The 16,154-nt window shown below is 45.8% G+C and overlaps 1 protein-coding gene across 2 annotated transcripts in view; it reads right to left on the bottom strand.

Annotated features, from left to right (window-relative positions):
• Window positions 1-419: 419 nt before the first annotated feature.
• The window catches only part of LOC142584766 (uncharacterized), a 131,665-nt gene continuing 115,930 nt past the window's right edge, over window positions 420-16,154 (bottom strand). For both annotated transcript variants that reach the window (XM_075695002.1, XM_075695003.1), the window contains exons 7-9: window positions 14,556-14,775; window positions 10,938-11,345; window positions 420-9,863 (exon numbers count right to left, since the gene is read on the bottom strand). In XM_075695002.1, coding sequence (XP_075551117.1) covers window positions 9,548-9,863; window positions 10,938-11,345; window positions 14,556-14,775 — 944 coding nt within the window. In that variant the 3' untranslated portion in view covers window positions 420-9,547. The remainder of the gene's footprint in view (window positions 9,864-10,937; window positions 11,346-14,555; window positions 14,776-16,154) is intronic.

Raw genomic sequence — 16,154 nt, 5'->3', positions numbered from 1 at the left:
GCTGAAACGTCACTTGCGGTCACATCTGATGTCGAGAATTATTCAGATTTACAGCAGTTCTTTGTTTGATCTGTTGCTTGACTGGACAAGTAGAAGCTTAGAGAAATATAATAAAACCTACAAATCGAGTGTCTGAGTCTATTTCACTCCGTAGCAAGTGGGACGGACTTTCGTTTTGTCTGCTTGTTCCTACGTCGCACAGTTGCGCACACAGGCGAGGGGCCCTTTAAATGTGTCACACAGAACTGGACAACACGTCTTCCACCACACTTTCACTTCGAAGGTCTCCATATGGCTTGGTCTCGAGCATGAAAGCTCAGTGAGCTAAGCCAGCTGACATCCACTAAACTCGTGACAAAGCTGCATGCAGTGGTGTGTACTCAGTTGAATGTGACAAAGACTCAGTCAAAGCAGTCGTGTTAAATAAAAAGAAGACAAAACATTTATTACATGCCATTAGAAGTGACACACATTAAATACTCGCATCCATAATGTTAAAAAAAAGAAAAGCACTCGCATATTAGAACATTTATGGCCTGAGGAAGAAAAAAAAAAACTGTCTTTGCCAACAACAAGAAAACAAGTCTTATGGCAGAAAGGCAAGGGAAACGTAAAACGTTGAAACTGAAACGACTGGGAGAACAAGAAAAACAAGACGGGGAGGGGCATATCACAAGACCCCATACAGTACATGACAATACATGGTATTGTAGCAAAACTTGCATTAGTCGCAGGGCACAGCCACTGCCACCTCAGTCACTCAATCTTTCACACCCGCACACACCTCGAGGGAGGAGACAACCCTCCAGCAGAGGTATTAAAGGTAAGCAAAACGGAAGCATTTAAATGGTTCGCAATACTTTCCCGGGGAAGTTGGCTTGTAGTTTAGCAAGGTGCTTGTCGCAGCTCTCTCTCGTGAATGAAAACTACCACAGGCTTGCACTTGAATCGAAGCTAATCCTAGGTCAGACGTCCTTGCTGTTATAATCGAATTGTATGCAAACAAGTCAAAGGAGCGTTTGGCTATAAGCTTGTAGCATGTTTAGCTTGGCTAGTCACAAGCTAGGAAAGCATGCGACAGTTGTTACACAACCAACTCCTTTGGGGTGGAGGAAGTGTTTCGAATTATTGATCCAGAAACTCCACCAAGCAGCATTCGGTGAACAGCTGCACCAGCATTCTTTCTGGCAGTTGTGTACGATTAGCCAATTATTTGCAAGTCGTGAGTAAATCGGGCTCAACTTTGTTGGCAGTTGTCCAAGACACAAGTGATGTCAAACAATGAGTAACGCTACTTGTTCATTTCAAGTAAGACACCATGTAACAACACAAATACATCCTCGTAACTAGAACTGTAATTTGTGAAACCTTTGTACAATTTCACGCTACTGTAAATTGTGCAAAATAGTTGTACAAGAGGTTGAGCAACTATTCATTTGCACGACCTTTGTACAACTATAACAATTTGTGCAACCTTTGTACAATAAATTCAGCTGAATTTGTGGGACTTTTCTGGCTTTGTAACAATTTTCCAGAGCTGTGTGATTCACCTAAAGATCTCAAGTTTGAAGTTATGCGAGACACAAATATTTCTTTGCAGATACTTTCACTGCAATTTGATAAGTAGTCAGCTGACATAAATTATACACTAAGCTAATGAGGTTCGAACATTCAGTAAACTACAACATTGACAGTTCATCACACGTTGTGCCTTGAATGATGCTACTTGTTGATGACATACCGCATTTCTGAAGTCATGCACTATACTTGTCAAAAGCTCTACATCCCATGCAAAAGTCAACTCATCAGGGACTTGCGGGAGTAGCTGCTGGGAGAGGGCAAGAATCCTCCTCGATTATATAATACATTCTTTTCGTCAGTTCAGAGAGTGGACCTTGCTAAAGGAGAGTGGCGGGGTGTAAGTAAAAAAAATGTATGGACAAGTTTTTGCAACGATAACAGCGTTGTCAAAACAACGTACTTGCATCTCCTGACCAGCATGACGGGTCAGAAGCAATCCACTTTTCAGTGTGCAGAAAAATGAAGAAAGTAAAGCAGCAAAAGCAAGAAAATCCAAGTGGGAGAGAAATGTGTCAACAACTCTATGTTGTAATGCTCCAGCCAACAGGGGCTGCCCAGTCAACAACAATGTGTCAGTGCAGAAGACCCGCTTTCACTGACAGTAGGGTCTACAAAGCAGCAGAAGGGTTTCTCACATTTAAGAAAAAATTTGATTGCCATAACATCACCACGGTACCTGAATGCCCAGAAGGTGCCCTTCTAACTAGTAACTCATTGGCAATGTCAATGTGTCATTGTCTTTAGCTGAATATGCTGCAAAGCAACACTGCTAGTGCCTCTCGCACACTCAGTTGGCTGCTGAACAGTGCTCAACTTTCAATGCTTAACTTTGCGTGCACGCTCTAGCTTGCACACTGTTCTACATGCTCTCCTTAAGCATCTTTGCTAAACACCGCCTCCAAAGAATCAATGTGCATACTGCCAGCTATATGTATCAGCTGTGTTGCCCCTGAAACATGCCTCTGGAAAGGTAGGCGTACGGGGATCAAGCACTCCAAGAGAGCCAGCAAGTAGACCCCTTGGAAACTTAACATCTTTTGAAACATCATATCTTTACAATAAGAAGACTCCTCTTCAGTTTTTACAAAGGCTGGTCTTGTCACAACACCAATCCTTTTCAAGCACAATGTATAATTTGCAACACATGCCGTAGCGGGCAAATGGGGAGCAATGAGCAGTAGCTTTCACGAGAAGGAATTTGCAAACAAGCTACTCTCTTGTGCTGTACTGCAAAAAGGACAGTCAACGCCCTGTAGAAACCGTTCAGATTATTAGGGCACGTAGCCCAAACAAAGTTTTTATTCTTTATGCCAAAAAAAGAAGAAAGTTCTATGTACCCTTGGGAGCAAAAGCTTAGAGACCTCGGCATCAGCAAAAAATATCTCCGATGCTACTGCCGTCTAACATATAATTTTGTCAATGCGTCGCATTGGTAAAACAATATGTGGGCTGTGCCAGTAGATTTCAGGCTGCATGCCCAGGCTGCAAAAGAAGGACACGTATGGCAGTTATGGTCTCCAGACTCCTGCTCATGACAATACTTGCCACTTGTTGACAGGTCTTTAGGTATTAAACTGGCAAGGGCCTTATTGCATTGTCATAATTCCATTTGCTGTCTACATTACTCATACGGAATCAGTGTGAAGTTCATAAGGTATCTATTTCTGCATGAACAATACAACATGGAAAGAATTATAAGATTGCAAACAGAACGTAATTCATATCAACTTTCTATGTCACAGTCTCACAATCGCTGTAAAACAAACAAACAAATAAAAAGAATTTGCTATATTACAAAGCTACTACTAAGATGAAAAACTTGTGACACAGTTAAATGCGTTCAGAGCAGAGCCAGCAGCGTTATCTACACGAGACATGAGAATCTCGCACAAACTTTGCACGGCTCAGACAACAAGATGGAAAACACATTGACCAAAGAATAGCGGCTACCCAAACAACTGCCATGAGCAGAGAAAAAAATATTACAAAAGACAGAATGCCAACATTTTCTTCAATGGCATCCACTTCACTTTTTAATAATAAAACTAGGCAGCATGATACAAGTAACCCATAAAGAACCGACGCGAAGACAGTTGGGAAAGAGGTAAAAATTTACTCTGTGGACCATCTACATACACACGTACATACAAACACACAACCCCTTGGGACTTACAAAATGGCTTGGTTTGCTTGGCTGTGGTGTAATAAATAGCAGTTAATAACAGAGGTAATAGGAATCAAAATAACATGAAACAGATCATCCAGCCCTTGTGGCAAACAAATAAGTCAAGTGTCTGAACAAAGTGGTAATGTTTGCACAGAAGCAACCGACAGCCAGTGCTCTTGACTGTCCTAAATAAAGGGCCTGTTACGACAGGTTTGTATCATCAAAATGGAATAAACTTTAACATTTATGGTCCATTGTGCAGGTCAGATAGAATGTGCGAGCATGTAGGAGACATTGACACTTCAGAAGAATCCTTCCTCCGTTCAATCGAAACAGCTGTCACATTTGGTAACTTGTTCACCATTTCCTCGGCTACATCTGCCAATAAAATTCTGATGCAGAGATGCTACTGACATCAAAATTCCATAATATGAAGCACTATTTTTCCAAACTGACAGACAGCTACCAAAACTACAGTAATTACCAGCCATCACTGCAGCCAACAGAATGAAACAGGAAGCTTTGAGCTGAATGGAGTAGCTATTGTCAACTTGCGCCACTGTATTCATGGCTATAAGCTGAGTGATGAGCCTAGCTGTACAGTCAGATGATCACACAACTGTTCCTAGTGATATGTGTTATCTTAAACAACAATTAAACTCGAGTGGTGCAATTAACAGGGATTAAGCAGGACCTATTGGCAGCACAAAAAGGATAAAAGGCTAACAAAAGCGATGTTGTCCGTTGTCACTAGCAAAGTCAAAAAGTCAGTCAGAGACTCCAAACCATGTGCAACAATATAAGTCAACATTGGTAACATGGCGCAAACTTCTCCAAAGAGCTCAGTTGTACCAAATGTTACATAAATAAGGAAACTAGGTATAAATGGTGCTAAAGAGCAGCGCCTCTTTAGCATACTTTTGACATAGGTAATAAACTTCTTACAGAGAAAGATTTGCAGCCTGTCACCATGTTTACAAGCGACGACATACAGTAGCGCATTCATAATATCTGCCTAAAAGAGGTTAAAGTTTAAAAAAAAATCTTTCTTTGCTGGCTCAGATGACTTGCGTACTGTGGAGGTTTAAGTTACCATTTACTCCTTAAAAGCACAATGCTAAGACAAATGATACCTCTAAGGCTTCAGCTTTATCGTAATCGTTGCTATCTGTACACACCCGCAGCAAGCCCGGCCATGTTTTGCACATTTTTGCATCTATGCAGCAACGGGGGCTTAGTGGAAGCGTTGCACACAAGGAAGCAGCTGCAGTCGATTCCTTAATTTTTCTTTCATTAACAACTTTCTGCTTTCATGGCTGGTTGCCCAGAGTCCCAAGTACGAGGAATACCACATTTCCTTTTTCTTTTCTCTCACGCTGGCTGATACTGCTATGTTTTAATAAAAGTCCAAGTCGCCATCCAAAACGATCCTGCATAACTCGCAATGTGAGCCTCAAGAGCACAACCCATGCTCGACATGCTCGAAGGAATGTCTAAAATGCGCAGTTTACAACGTTCACATTTGACAGGCATGTTGAGAATAGTGGGACAGCCACTTGCTTCTAGAACACGTGCAACCACAGTCCACTGAAGACAACACTTTTACATGTAGTAACAAACATTGGTTTCCTATTTCACACACAGCTTATTTTTCTTCTTTTGTGACACAGTGTAAACATATAAATGTACAAACTCGCACACATTCACACACTGCTTTGTTCAGCCCACGACAGAGTGCAAAAACTGCAGAGCAGCGCTCTAGCTAGAGAAGTACTGCTGCACTGTAGACGATCTTCGATTATTATTATATCTCCTTAGTTAATCTTGGGACAAGGATAGTTGGGATGGAGTGGATTGCGGAGTAACAGCATCACCTGCAAGCTCCAAGGGCCAAAGGCCCGCAGCCATGCACAACACTCAGTTCGTTGGTGCATCCAAAAAAGGGCAGCCAAAAAATCAGTCTTTCACATTAGAACCACAAGTGGGTCGTTAACTTTCTGATCATGAGCCTTCAATCAGACCAGCAGGATGCAGGTACCACATCAAATACTGCAAGTAAGGCCCATATCTTAGGCAATAACAGGCGGCGAGGTGTTGCACTCAGGTGTTTCAAGGCAAGTATGCTGTCAAACCTGGCAGTGACATGCAGAAATGTCGACATCGATGTAGCGAAACGTGCCCTCTCGTACCACTTGACGCTACTCGAGATCATTTTCATCCAACAGGCATGCTTAGGGTGCGGAATAAAAAATTGCGACCATGCAAGTGGCCCCAAGCACCACATTTCGATCGTGATCAGTATCGTCATCAGTCTACTTTGGTCCTCCACTCTTCTCCCAGTGACCTCCAGTTACACCTGTCTTGTGCCAGCTGGCTTCATCCTGTTCCTGCAAACCACCTGCAACTTACGATCATCTGGATGTCTCGCCAGTGCTCCTTTGTGCTTCCTGGTGCCGTTTGTAAGCAGTGGCAAACCAACTTGTCCACTTTAAGCTGCAAGCGTCCTAATCTCATCAGAACACGCAATCCTCTCCTGTCCACGACTGCTTCTCTCATCCCTTGACAATCCATTGTGTTTGTTTACCCTGGTAGCCCACCTGTTACCTATTCTATGCATTACGCGACCCATCCAACCCCACGTCTTTTTAAGCTGAACTAGAACTCTAGAAACTCGTGCTTGCTCTTTGGTGCATGCCCTAGTCCTTCTAATCCTAAATTCACCAATAATTTCTGAGGTTTCACACCCAAAGGGCTTTGACGGGAGTTCAAAGCACATAGGCTCATTCACCAAGCAGCTCCCCCCCCCCTTGAGGAAAAGCTCAGTGCTACATCAAGAAATGTTCGCACCCACTTTTACAGGTAGGTAGCCAGCAGCAGCAGGTTTTGAACCTGCGATCTGCCACCTCTCAACCACACCATTGCAAAGACAAGGCTTACTGTCCATGCCTCAAGACAAGGGCCCCTGCATCTTGTGACACGCTCCCCCCTTAGCGTGGGAGCTAGCAAAGGGTGCAACGAATGTGCTTTGGGCATGGACCCCTCGTGAGTGAACAACCACTTGAGCTAACCAGGTTTGTTGACTTCACCCAAAGACAGAAGCCCGGCACAAAACACGCACACACACAGTGTCAGGGCAGATTGCCCACGCAAGCGCAGATTTGGAGGAGCTAGACTGCATGATAGCACAACGTTCGCTGTGAGATTGTTAGTCTGGGAGGCTTCAGGAGAAATGGCATGCTTGCCACAAAAAATTGCAAAACCTGCCAGCACACTGAACGAGACACCCCAGTCTCAGAGTGTGGGACAGTAAAACGCACTGCACATTTCACACGAGACAGACAACGTACAAACGTGACCACGAAAGGCCTGCCATATAAAAGAGAAAGGAAAAGATCACGGCGATGTCTGTGTGTGAACTTTGAAAAAACGTGCCTCTGACACATTGCTACGGCAGTAAAAATGAGACCCCCGCAGTACGTAGGGGGCCCTCCGAATAAAGGGCTTAGCGATGCAAGAAAAAAAACAGTGCAAAATGCGTCAACATGAGAAGAGCTAACTGCTTCCGCCACCCTTTCCACTTGCATCTCTGTCGTTGAGGCAATGCATGATAAAGCGACAAATGGCACAACAGCTTGTGTGCAGGAAACATACTACTGAGAAACGTTTCCTCCTAACAAAAAAAGAAAGAAAGGCAATGCTTCACAAGAAGCTGCATGGCTCACAAAAGATTTTGAGGCTACTTTCATTACAAATGATACCAATGAACGGTTGGCCCTGCTCCAGATAATCACGAGACCACTGTTAGTACAGTACCCAGCACCTAATGCTCAACTAGTGACAAGAAAACACAGCACAACGTGTGCCCTTGAAGATGCCACACCTACACAGACAATTTCATTCACCAAGGGCTGAATCAAGTAGAATCCTCTCCATTCACTCAATCTACAGCCACGTAGCTGCCATCCAATGTGGCCGCTGACACATAATCTTCAAAACTTGTGCGTGCAAGTAACAAGAAAGAGCGTTAACACACCAACCAGTTTGTTTCCTAGTTCTCTAAGACCGAGAACGTGCCACACGTAAAGATGCCACATCAGACTTCACTTGGCACGGCCACGCGTGGCATCAGCTTGGGAGCTGTGTCCGATTCAGTAGGCCATCCTGACTTCCTGAAGACATACTACCAGAAATGAGAAGGTTGACAGTGTGAGGCCGCAGAGCACAGCTTGCAAGTGCAAACTTGATTTGCAGAAAGAGCATCTGTCGGTTGTAGGCGTGCTGCCTCTTTGGGCAAACACACACCAAGCTGGAGTGTGTGATATCAGAGGCATGCAACAATGACAATGCAGAACCATGTTAGTACACCCTACACACAGGGCAGGCATGCGTTTCTCAAATTACACAGCTTAGATCTGTTGACAGCAACACTCGAATGTATGGCTGACAGTACCATCAGTGCAGTCTTCCGAGAAGTGTCGCCATTGTTGGTGAGAGTAGGAATGTGTGCTGCTAAGTTCCAGCAATTGTTGTTAGGCTATGTCGATCTCAGAAATAGTGGCTTCTACGCACGATGAATCCACCAAAACATACTGGAACTAATAGATAAAGCTAAGAGCAAAGACAGCTCGATAGTACAGCAACACTTGTTATGCCAGCCGACAGCACAGACGTGACTGTTCACCACAAGCTTCCATCTTGCTACTTTGACAGATCTCTACACACTTCAGATGGCCGTTCCCATAAAAGTGACCTTGCTTAGTCACGACTGAATGAAATTGACTGGGACCTCGCATGAGTGGCAACAGTCTAATGGCCGTGTGTTGGCACAAGCACAGGAAACGAGAAGGTCGCCCTGTATGTACATTCGGTGACCCGCGCATCACTGCACTGTGCACGCAACTTGCCAACATGACGAGAGCAAAGAATTTTCGACAAGACTGCACTGCAACAGGGTGAGGGGGATTCCATTTAAATCCTTCCTCCACCCTCACTTCCTTTGCCACCTTTCTAGGAAATGCAAATAGACCTGAGAGCATCAACACTGCACGACTGAAGTTTCGACTGCAAGCACAGGGCCTGAGAAAGGATGAAAGGGTCAAGTGAGAAACAATGTCCGAGTTCCTGGCTTCTGCCTTTGAGCCACCCTTTCCGCTGGCCGTCAGGGGACGGTCAAATATGGACGAAACAAAAGTGGGCCCATGTTCACACACCAGCTTGACCTCATCTAAGAACCAGAAAACAGGTTCCATGTTGTAAACACCGAGAACACCACAAAGATGGGAAAGGCTTCGCTCACAGGCTTCCTATCTGCTCAGTCGGCACCGAGAGGAACAGTGCAGGAGGCGGTGATGCGCGCACATTTTCTGTATCAGACTCCAAGCTGTCAGAGTGTCCAGCCGAACAATAGGTGCCGTGCTCCTGCGGGAAGATGATGCGGGCTGCGAGAGCCCATACGTTGCCCCCAGGGTTGCTGGGGATGCAGGGACAAGACAGCAGTACACGAACGTTTGCTTGCGTTTGTGGCGTCCTCAGAGAGGTGCCGGAACACCGCACACAACAACAATCGGGACAACCATTCCCACCATGAGCTTTCGGGGGAAGTGTTGTAGGCTTCCCATTTGGAAGTGCTCCCAGGACCGAGGGAATGTGGTGACAAACCATGTGGCAGCAATGCATGACCCGCTCACAACCGGGGGCCTCCAGCCCACCACCCAACTCTGCGACAACAGATGGCACTATGCGTCATGCCAGGGAAGAAACAACCCGCCAAAAATGGAGGCGGGGTGCGGGGCGTCTCGGTTAACCCTTGGGGAACATGGCGAGGATGGCGGCGCACACCTTCTGTGGGTTGGTCTCCTCGGGGCAGAGGTCCATGGCGGCGCGCACTTGTTCCTCGGGGAAGATGGACGACAGGTGGTAGTAGAGGCGGTAGCGGGGGCTAGCCGTGTCTAGCGGTGGTGCGCCCACTTCGAGCGGCAGTGGCGGTGGTGGCCTGCCCATGGGCAGGCCCCCCCACCCCCCGGCAGTGGCGTGGGGGCTCAGGCCCGGGAAAGAAGGAAATAGTTGGCCGGCTGGCACCGGTGTGGCCGCGCCCGCCAGCGGGAATGCGTCCAGCCTGCAAAATAAACGGCCGGTGAGTTTGGCATTCGGAAGCTGGTGCTGCTGCTGTGAATTCCAGCAGCACAGCTCTTCATAGAATGCTGCACGATTCACTGGCAAGTGACCTAGCTGAATCAATGTGTCGGCACTTTGTGCCATACTGGATCCATCGGGACAGTGATGTAAACAATTTGGTACAAGCCACCTGACACACTGCTCCACATGAAAAAAAAAAATGCGCATTGTGACAGTTTCTTATCGCGCAGCTGAATTATTATTGACAGTTATGCTTTCTCTTTCTTTACCTGCAGAAGTATCCACATAACCTTGCTTTGCAGTCATCTGTCTTTGTTTTTGTTTCTTGGCAGTATAAAGGTGTCAATTGTTTTATTCACAGTGAAGCTGCAGCAAAGAGTCCACAGTGGTTTTCATGTGGTGCTGCGGGACAGGTGCCTTGCACAGAGTGGAGCCGGCACTGTACAGCCAGCTGAGAATACAGGAGCATGCGCCCAATATAGCAGCAGAGACCATAGATGCAACTACACTTGGATATAGTGAAGCAGTTCCAAATGCTTGGACGGATCGGGTAGCAGCAAACCCAGCTCCTGAGAGTTCCAGTGTGTCAGAACGCCCTCATACAGCTTCACACTCCTTGTTATACAAGTTAATCTCATTGGCACACATACGTGAAAGATTTTAAAGCAAACAGCTCTCTTTGGCTCTTTTGCACATTTTCATGGTAGGTCAACGGTCGGCGGTCGGACACGATAAGGTAACCGTTTGCCTGTTCGTTTGCTCGCTAATTCATTCGGGCTATTCACTTAGATAGGCAATCATTGCCGATGGTTTCTGGACAATTTTTTTTTACTTCTTTTGCATTGAACATTCGCAATGAGTAAATACGCACAATACTCAGTCTCAACATCTCACACACAGGCTCTGCTCATCATGTTTGCAAGGGCAATGGTGCGATTACATGCATCACCAAAAATGAATCACTTCCAGCACATTGCCGTGCAAAAACCAGACGTAGGTATCGCGTGTGTTACGACGTTCAATGTTTTCTCAACGGCTGAAGCTTCACGCTGACCTGGTGTCAGATGTGCTACTGAGGCGTTGAATTGCTGCCGCCTGCTGCGACCGTTGCTGACGCGTCGAGTCCGGCGCACTGGCGATGCGCGTCACCTCTGTGTGTGCCCCGGGCAGAGTGCCCCAACCTCCGCCAGCCGTGGCGACCAGGCCAGAGTCGCTTGCCAGCCGTCCCAGAGCTCGGTGCTGAAGGTTCTCCTGGCTTCCCGCACGGCCGTGCACGGCCTCTGCCAAGCTCACCGCAGGTGGCGGAACGAGGCCCGAAGACACCGCGGCCCGCATCTGGTAAAGCCGTGGGTCGCATGCTGGGTTGAGCGTGAGCTGCCGCTGGAGCTTGCGGTGGAGGTTGCCGCTGCCCAGAGTGTCGTCACCACTGCTGCCTGCACCGCCAGGTGACAGTACGGGACTCCTGCATGAGAAAAAATGGCAGCAGTTGGTTGCTACGTGGTCTAAGGAAAATCTGAAAGCAGGTGATGCTTTGCTGAAATGAGCAGCACTCCATGCGAGCAGATAATAAAGAGCCCACAGAGTTCTTGCCATTTGTGGTTCCCTGGGTTACCAGAGAGGTGTATGGCAGCAGCAACCCTGGCAGCGACATCTTGTGACACTTGGTCTAACCACAATGCCTTATTAGTAGACACGTTTTATGTCCCCTTACTGTTCTTGCCGAAAAAATAACTTTAAAGGTAACGTGTTCATGATTATGCTGCTGCTGAAAATTTACGCAAGCGAAGATGTAGAATAGACTTTGTTACTGCAATAATAGCACTGTGTTTGTCTGGTCGAGCTCTGCAACACCAACCTGGCCCACTCATGTTTGTGCCTACAGTACCCAATAATTTGCAAATGGCAAGAAGGTTGCGGATGAGCTAAGACTCTATAGTTACTTGAAGTTTGATTATGTGAAGTTTCAGTGAATACACAAGGCCAACATGTTTTGCACTGCTGCAAAAACAAATTCCATTATGACATTGCTCAAGCAGTTATGCATTTCTCGTTAACGTTAAGTCATCTAGGCAATAGAATGGACAGGTGAGCTAGTTGGTTTACTTGCATCTTGAAACTGTGAAAGCACACAAAGACGAGAACGAAGAGAGAAGACCAGACGAGGCACTTACTCGCAACTGAAAAATTTTATTGAGAGGAAACAAATGTATGCACCCGAAAAACAGATTAGGAGGGTTGGGCATTCGTGTCAAGGATCATGGCTAAAAGCTTTTGAAGACAACATTACAAATTTTAAAAAGTCTAACTATCAAGAAAGTTAAATTCCTTATAATTCCTTTCTTCTTACTCGTCTTTGTGCACTTTTACAGTTTCAAGATGCATCTAGGCAAGTCGCTACAGCTATGGGCATGTTGCAATATGTTATACCACGAAGGTGCCATGTTGGTAAAGGAGATGTTCATTCCCTCAGCCTGATGTGTGAATCAGGTTGGTGAAGAAAGAAACACAATTACAACAAACTACACCAGCATGAGCTTCGTCAAAGAGCAGACAAAGATGCCCCAAATTTCCCTAGCAAACGTGCTCCCACCATGCGGAGCGTCAGTTATTGAGTACTCTAAGCTTTAACCTGGTGTGAATGTTCCTACCACGCTAGCATACGCAGCTGCCTTTTTGGTACGTATCTGGCCTCTAACACCGAACGCCACGGACGCATGTGTGTGCGTGAGATGTATTGCATGTAAATGAGCATATATAAAATTCAGCCTGTCTATAATGCACTGTAAATAAAATCATGTTTTCGTATAACATGCTGCTATACAATACTAATATTTAGGCCTCGAAAACCACACTTCGTATGCACACACACATGGTTCATGAGCCAATCACACCAAGAATGCTTCGCTTTACATAGACGTCAACTGGAGTTGAGGCTGCCTGCTTGTTGCTAGGGTTTCTTCCCGTTCACCTGTACACTAATAGGAACTCTTTGTTAAAGGGACACTAAAGGCAAATATGAATTCAAGCTGAAGTCATAGATTAATGCTCAAGAATGCCTAAGGTGTCAATATTATCGAAAACAAAGTTTTAGTAACCGTGAAATTGAGGTAAATGCACAACATGATCTACGAATCACCTGGGCCATTCAAGTAGTAACCCGATGATGTAGGCCCTCCTGATTATAATTCTGTCACTCAACCTCTCGTAATAAAAAGATCATCGCAATGCATTATAACATGGAAGAAAATGCTGCTTGTCCAGTTATGTTTGATGGTTAGAAAAAAAGAACTCACTGACGTTACCCTGGACAACGACCTGGGCAGTCGAAAGATTTCGTATTCGCTGGACTCTGTGCCGCCCACATCTTTGCATTTTGGCAGTTTCGTTATGGCGTAATGCTGTGCTGGTTTTGATGGTTTGAGAAACTCCAACAAACTACAAGTAGCAGAGAATTCTACGTCCATGTGATGTCGCGGGATGGCTGAACGGTCACGCCGCTTGACCAAAACCAGTTGCTGCGGCGATTCCAACACACTGTCTTGGTTCGGTTTCCCCATGGCCACATGCTTGGGCTTTGTGCAAGAAACTGTAGCTTCTTCTGTCGGGCGCAGTATTACTCAACGACGGCAACAAGGGCCAACAAGGGTGGTGATGGAATATGCAACGTCACTACTCCCTCTGTCGAGAGGCCGACCATTTGAATTGCGCGAGAGGTATGAGGACCCTTCAGATTCGAACTAAGTCTTTTCTTGGCTCGAAAGAAGCTCTGTGAGGTTTCTGGAATAGTATTTTACCAGTCCACGTTGACTTAATACTTGCTTTTAGGGTAACTTTAACCATTTTTCTTTCTGCCTTCTTAACAGACAATGTTTTTTATGACACTGCTTAAAGAGGCCATCATACCATTTTTGAACATATAGTAAGAAAAAGTTGCTGATGCATGTTCAGAGGGGCTGTGAACAGGTGAGCCAAATATTATTACACTAGATGCAGCAGGGAATTTGCAATCTCGTGTTGAAAACAGCGAAATATTGCTTGCTCTCGCTTCTGCAATGTTTTCGTGCAATGTCATCGCAAGCAGCTGGGTCCGCCAACAGCAACTGCCCGATTTCGTGATCGCGAAAAGGTTCTCAGTACTACATAGTTGCTAATTTCGAGTTAAATAAATGAAATACAGATATATATACATATATTTATATATATGCGCAATGTCAAGAAGACAGAAAAATAAGTTCATGATTGCACTGCTGGTTTACGCACGACAGTTGTGCATAGCTGCCCCTGCTGCGTGTGGCCTCTACCGTGGCCACCACGGGGTGCCACGACGAAGTCCTGTATCAGTGCAATAACTCCCCTTATACTTTAAGGATTCAAAATGTCTTTTTTTTTTGCGCTAAGAGATTCACGAGATGACATGCTTTATAGGAAGGCCATTCTATGATTAGCTAGTAAAGTGTCTCAGGGTACCCTTAAAAAATTTTAAGCACTCTCAGTTTTGCCAAGGTCAGCAATCTTTCTTCTTTTCTTTCTTTTTCTATTTGCTTGATGGATATTTTGGCTTACACATTAGGACATTAACAGCCACACTTTTGTTGGGCACAGTAAACAACAGGCACCATAATGGCAGGCGATGTCTAGGCTTCTCTCGTGTGGGGAAATTTCAGCAGCTCACCCTTTGGGCAGCGAGAATGCTCCCAGTCCCGAGTCGGGATCCGAGAGCCGCTTTGCCACCGACAAGTGGCCTCCACCGTCAGCCTCCAACAGGTCGGCACCCAGCAGAGACGCCGACGGAGGTGGCACCGACGACTTCGTCCTAGAGAGCGGTGCTTTCTTCTTGGGGAGCATCGCTTCAGTCGCACCAGGTGGCAGGCTTTTTGTCTTGAGCAGTTCGCCTGCAAGGCAGCAATGGCAGGACAAGAGCTCTTCACTGTTGTCTAAACGGGTGTCGGCACTTGGACGTGAAACCCAATGCATTTAGTCAGTGAGTGCCTGGTTAGTGAGGGTGTGGCAGCAGTTGAGACGAGCAATTACTGTATTAAGTAAATGATACTGTATGTTTAGGAAGAAGATGCTACACATAACAGATGTCTTCATCCTATTGTTACGTAGTTTCTTTTTTATTTGGTTTACACAATGAAAACAATCACAGAGAAGAGGAAGAGGACTAGCTGGCAACTGGCCACCATGCCTAGCTGCCAGCTCTAGAAGAGAAAAAGTGCAGAGAAAAAGAATAGCGTACGAAGAACACGAGAGATATATCAAGAATGACAGAAAATTTTTAATATGGGGGAGAAGGGGAGTGGAGAACAACACAAGAATAAAACTTGCACGTGTGCCACGCATATCGGGTGGCAATTAACGCCCGGCAAGTGGTCCACAATTTAGGACAAAATTGTAGCAAAATGGTAGGCTATACTAGTCGGCATTCTAGATTTGTTGCCTTCATAAATGATGGCAGGGCTCTGTGTGCTTGAACACAGAATAACACGAAAACATTGAATTGGCAACATAAAGTTTGGGACTTTTCCTTTTTTTTTTTTTTTTGCAGAAGTGTTTCTGCATCTATGGGTATATTGAATGTCCACATTTGGTTCACTTTGTTTTTCCTGGCTAAACTTCTGCCTAATTCATACTGAAGTTTCACACAGGGCTGGCATTTCGCAGTGGTAAATGTTTAGGTGAATACCACATTTCTCACCCTTCTTTTTCCACAGAAAAGCCAAACTGCACATCATCAGTGGCGACACCACCTTAAGAGTGTAAATAATTTTATGTGGGAGCACAGAAGGCAAACTATTCACAACGTGTATTAACAAGGGGTAGCAAGCACTGGCCAACATGGAAGCCAGCCAACATCAAGCAAGGCACGTCGACGTCCTTAAGAGTGCTTATGGGTACGTCCCACTAAATACAAAGGTCGACATCAGCTTCTTCGAGTAGCATGTAGCATGACCCCTGGCGGCAGAAGCCCCGATTCGGCAATACTAAAGACCCACAGCAGAGGACAGGTGGTAGAGCTGGAGTTCCGAAACGTCGACAATGCCTCTGGACAACAGAACAGTATATGTAGAGGGACTGGCGCACGATCTCATACGTGGCGTCAGTCACTTGTCGAAGGACGCAGTATGGGCCCGTGTAGCGAGGAAGGAGCTTTCTGGAAGGCTCCATACATCGGGAAGAGGTCCAACGTAGCACGAGGGCACCGAGAGCAAAATGTTCGTCACAATGTCTCTGGTCATAAGGGTGTTTCTGATTGTCTTGGCAAGCAGCA

The sequence above is a fragment of the Dermacentor variabilis genome, chromosome 6, assembly GCF_050947875.1.
Source record: "Dermacentor variabilis isolate Ectoservices chromosome 6, ASM5094787v1, whole genome shotgun sequence".
NCBI lineage: Eukaryota > Metazoa > Arthropoda > Arachnida > Ixodida > Ixodidae > Dermacentor > Dermacentor variabilis.
The sequence above is the reverse complement of the archived record's forward strand: the minus strand, read 5'-3'. Positions and strand labels throughout refer to the sequence as shown.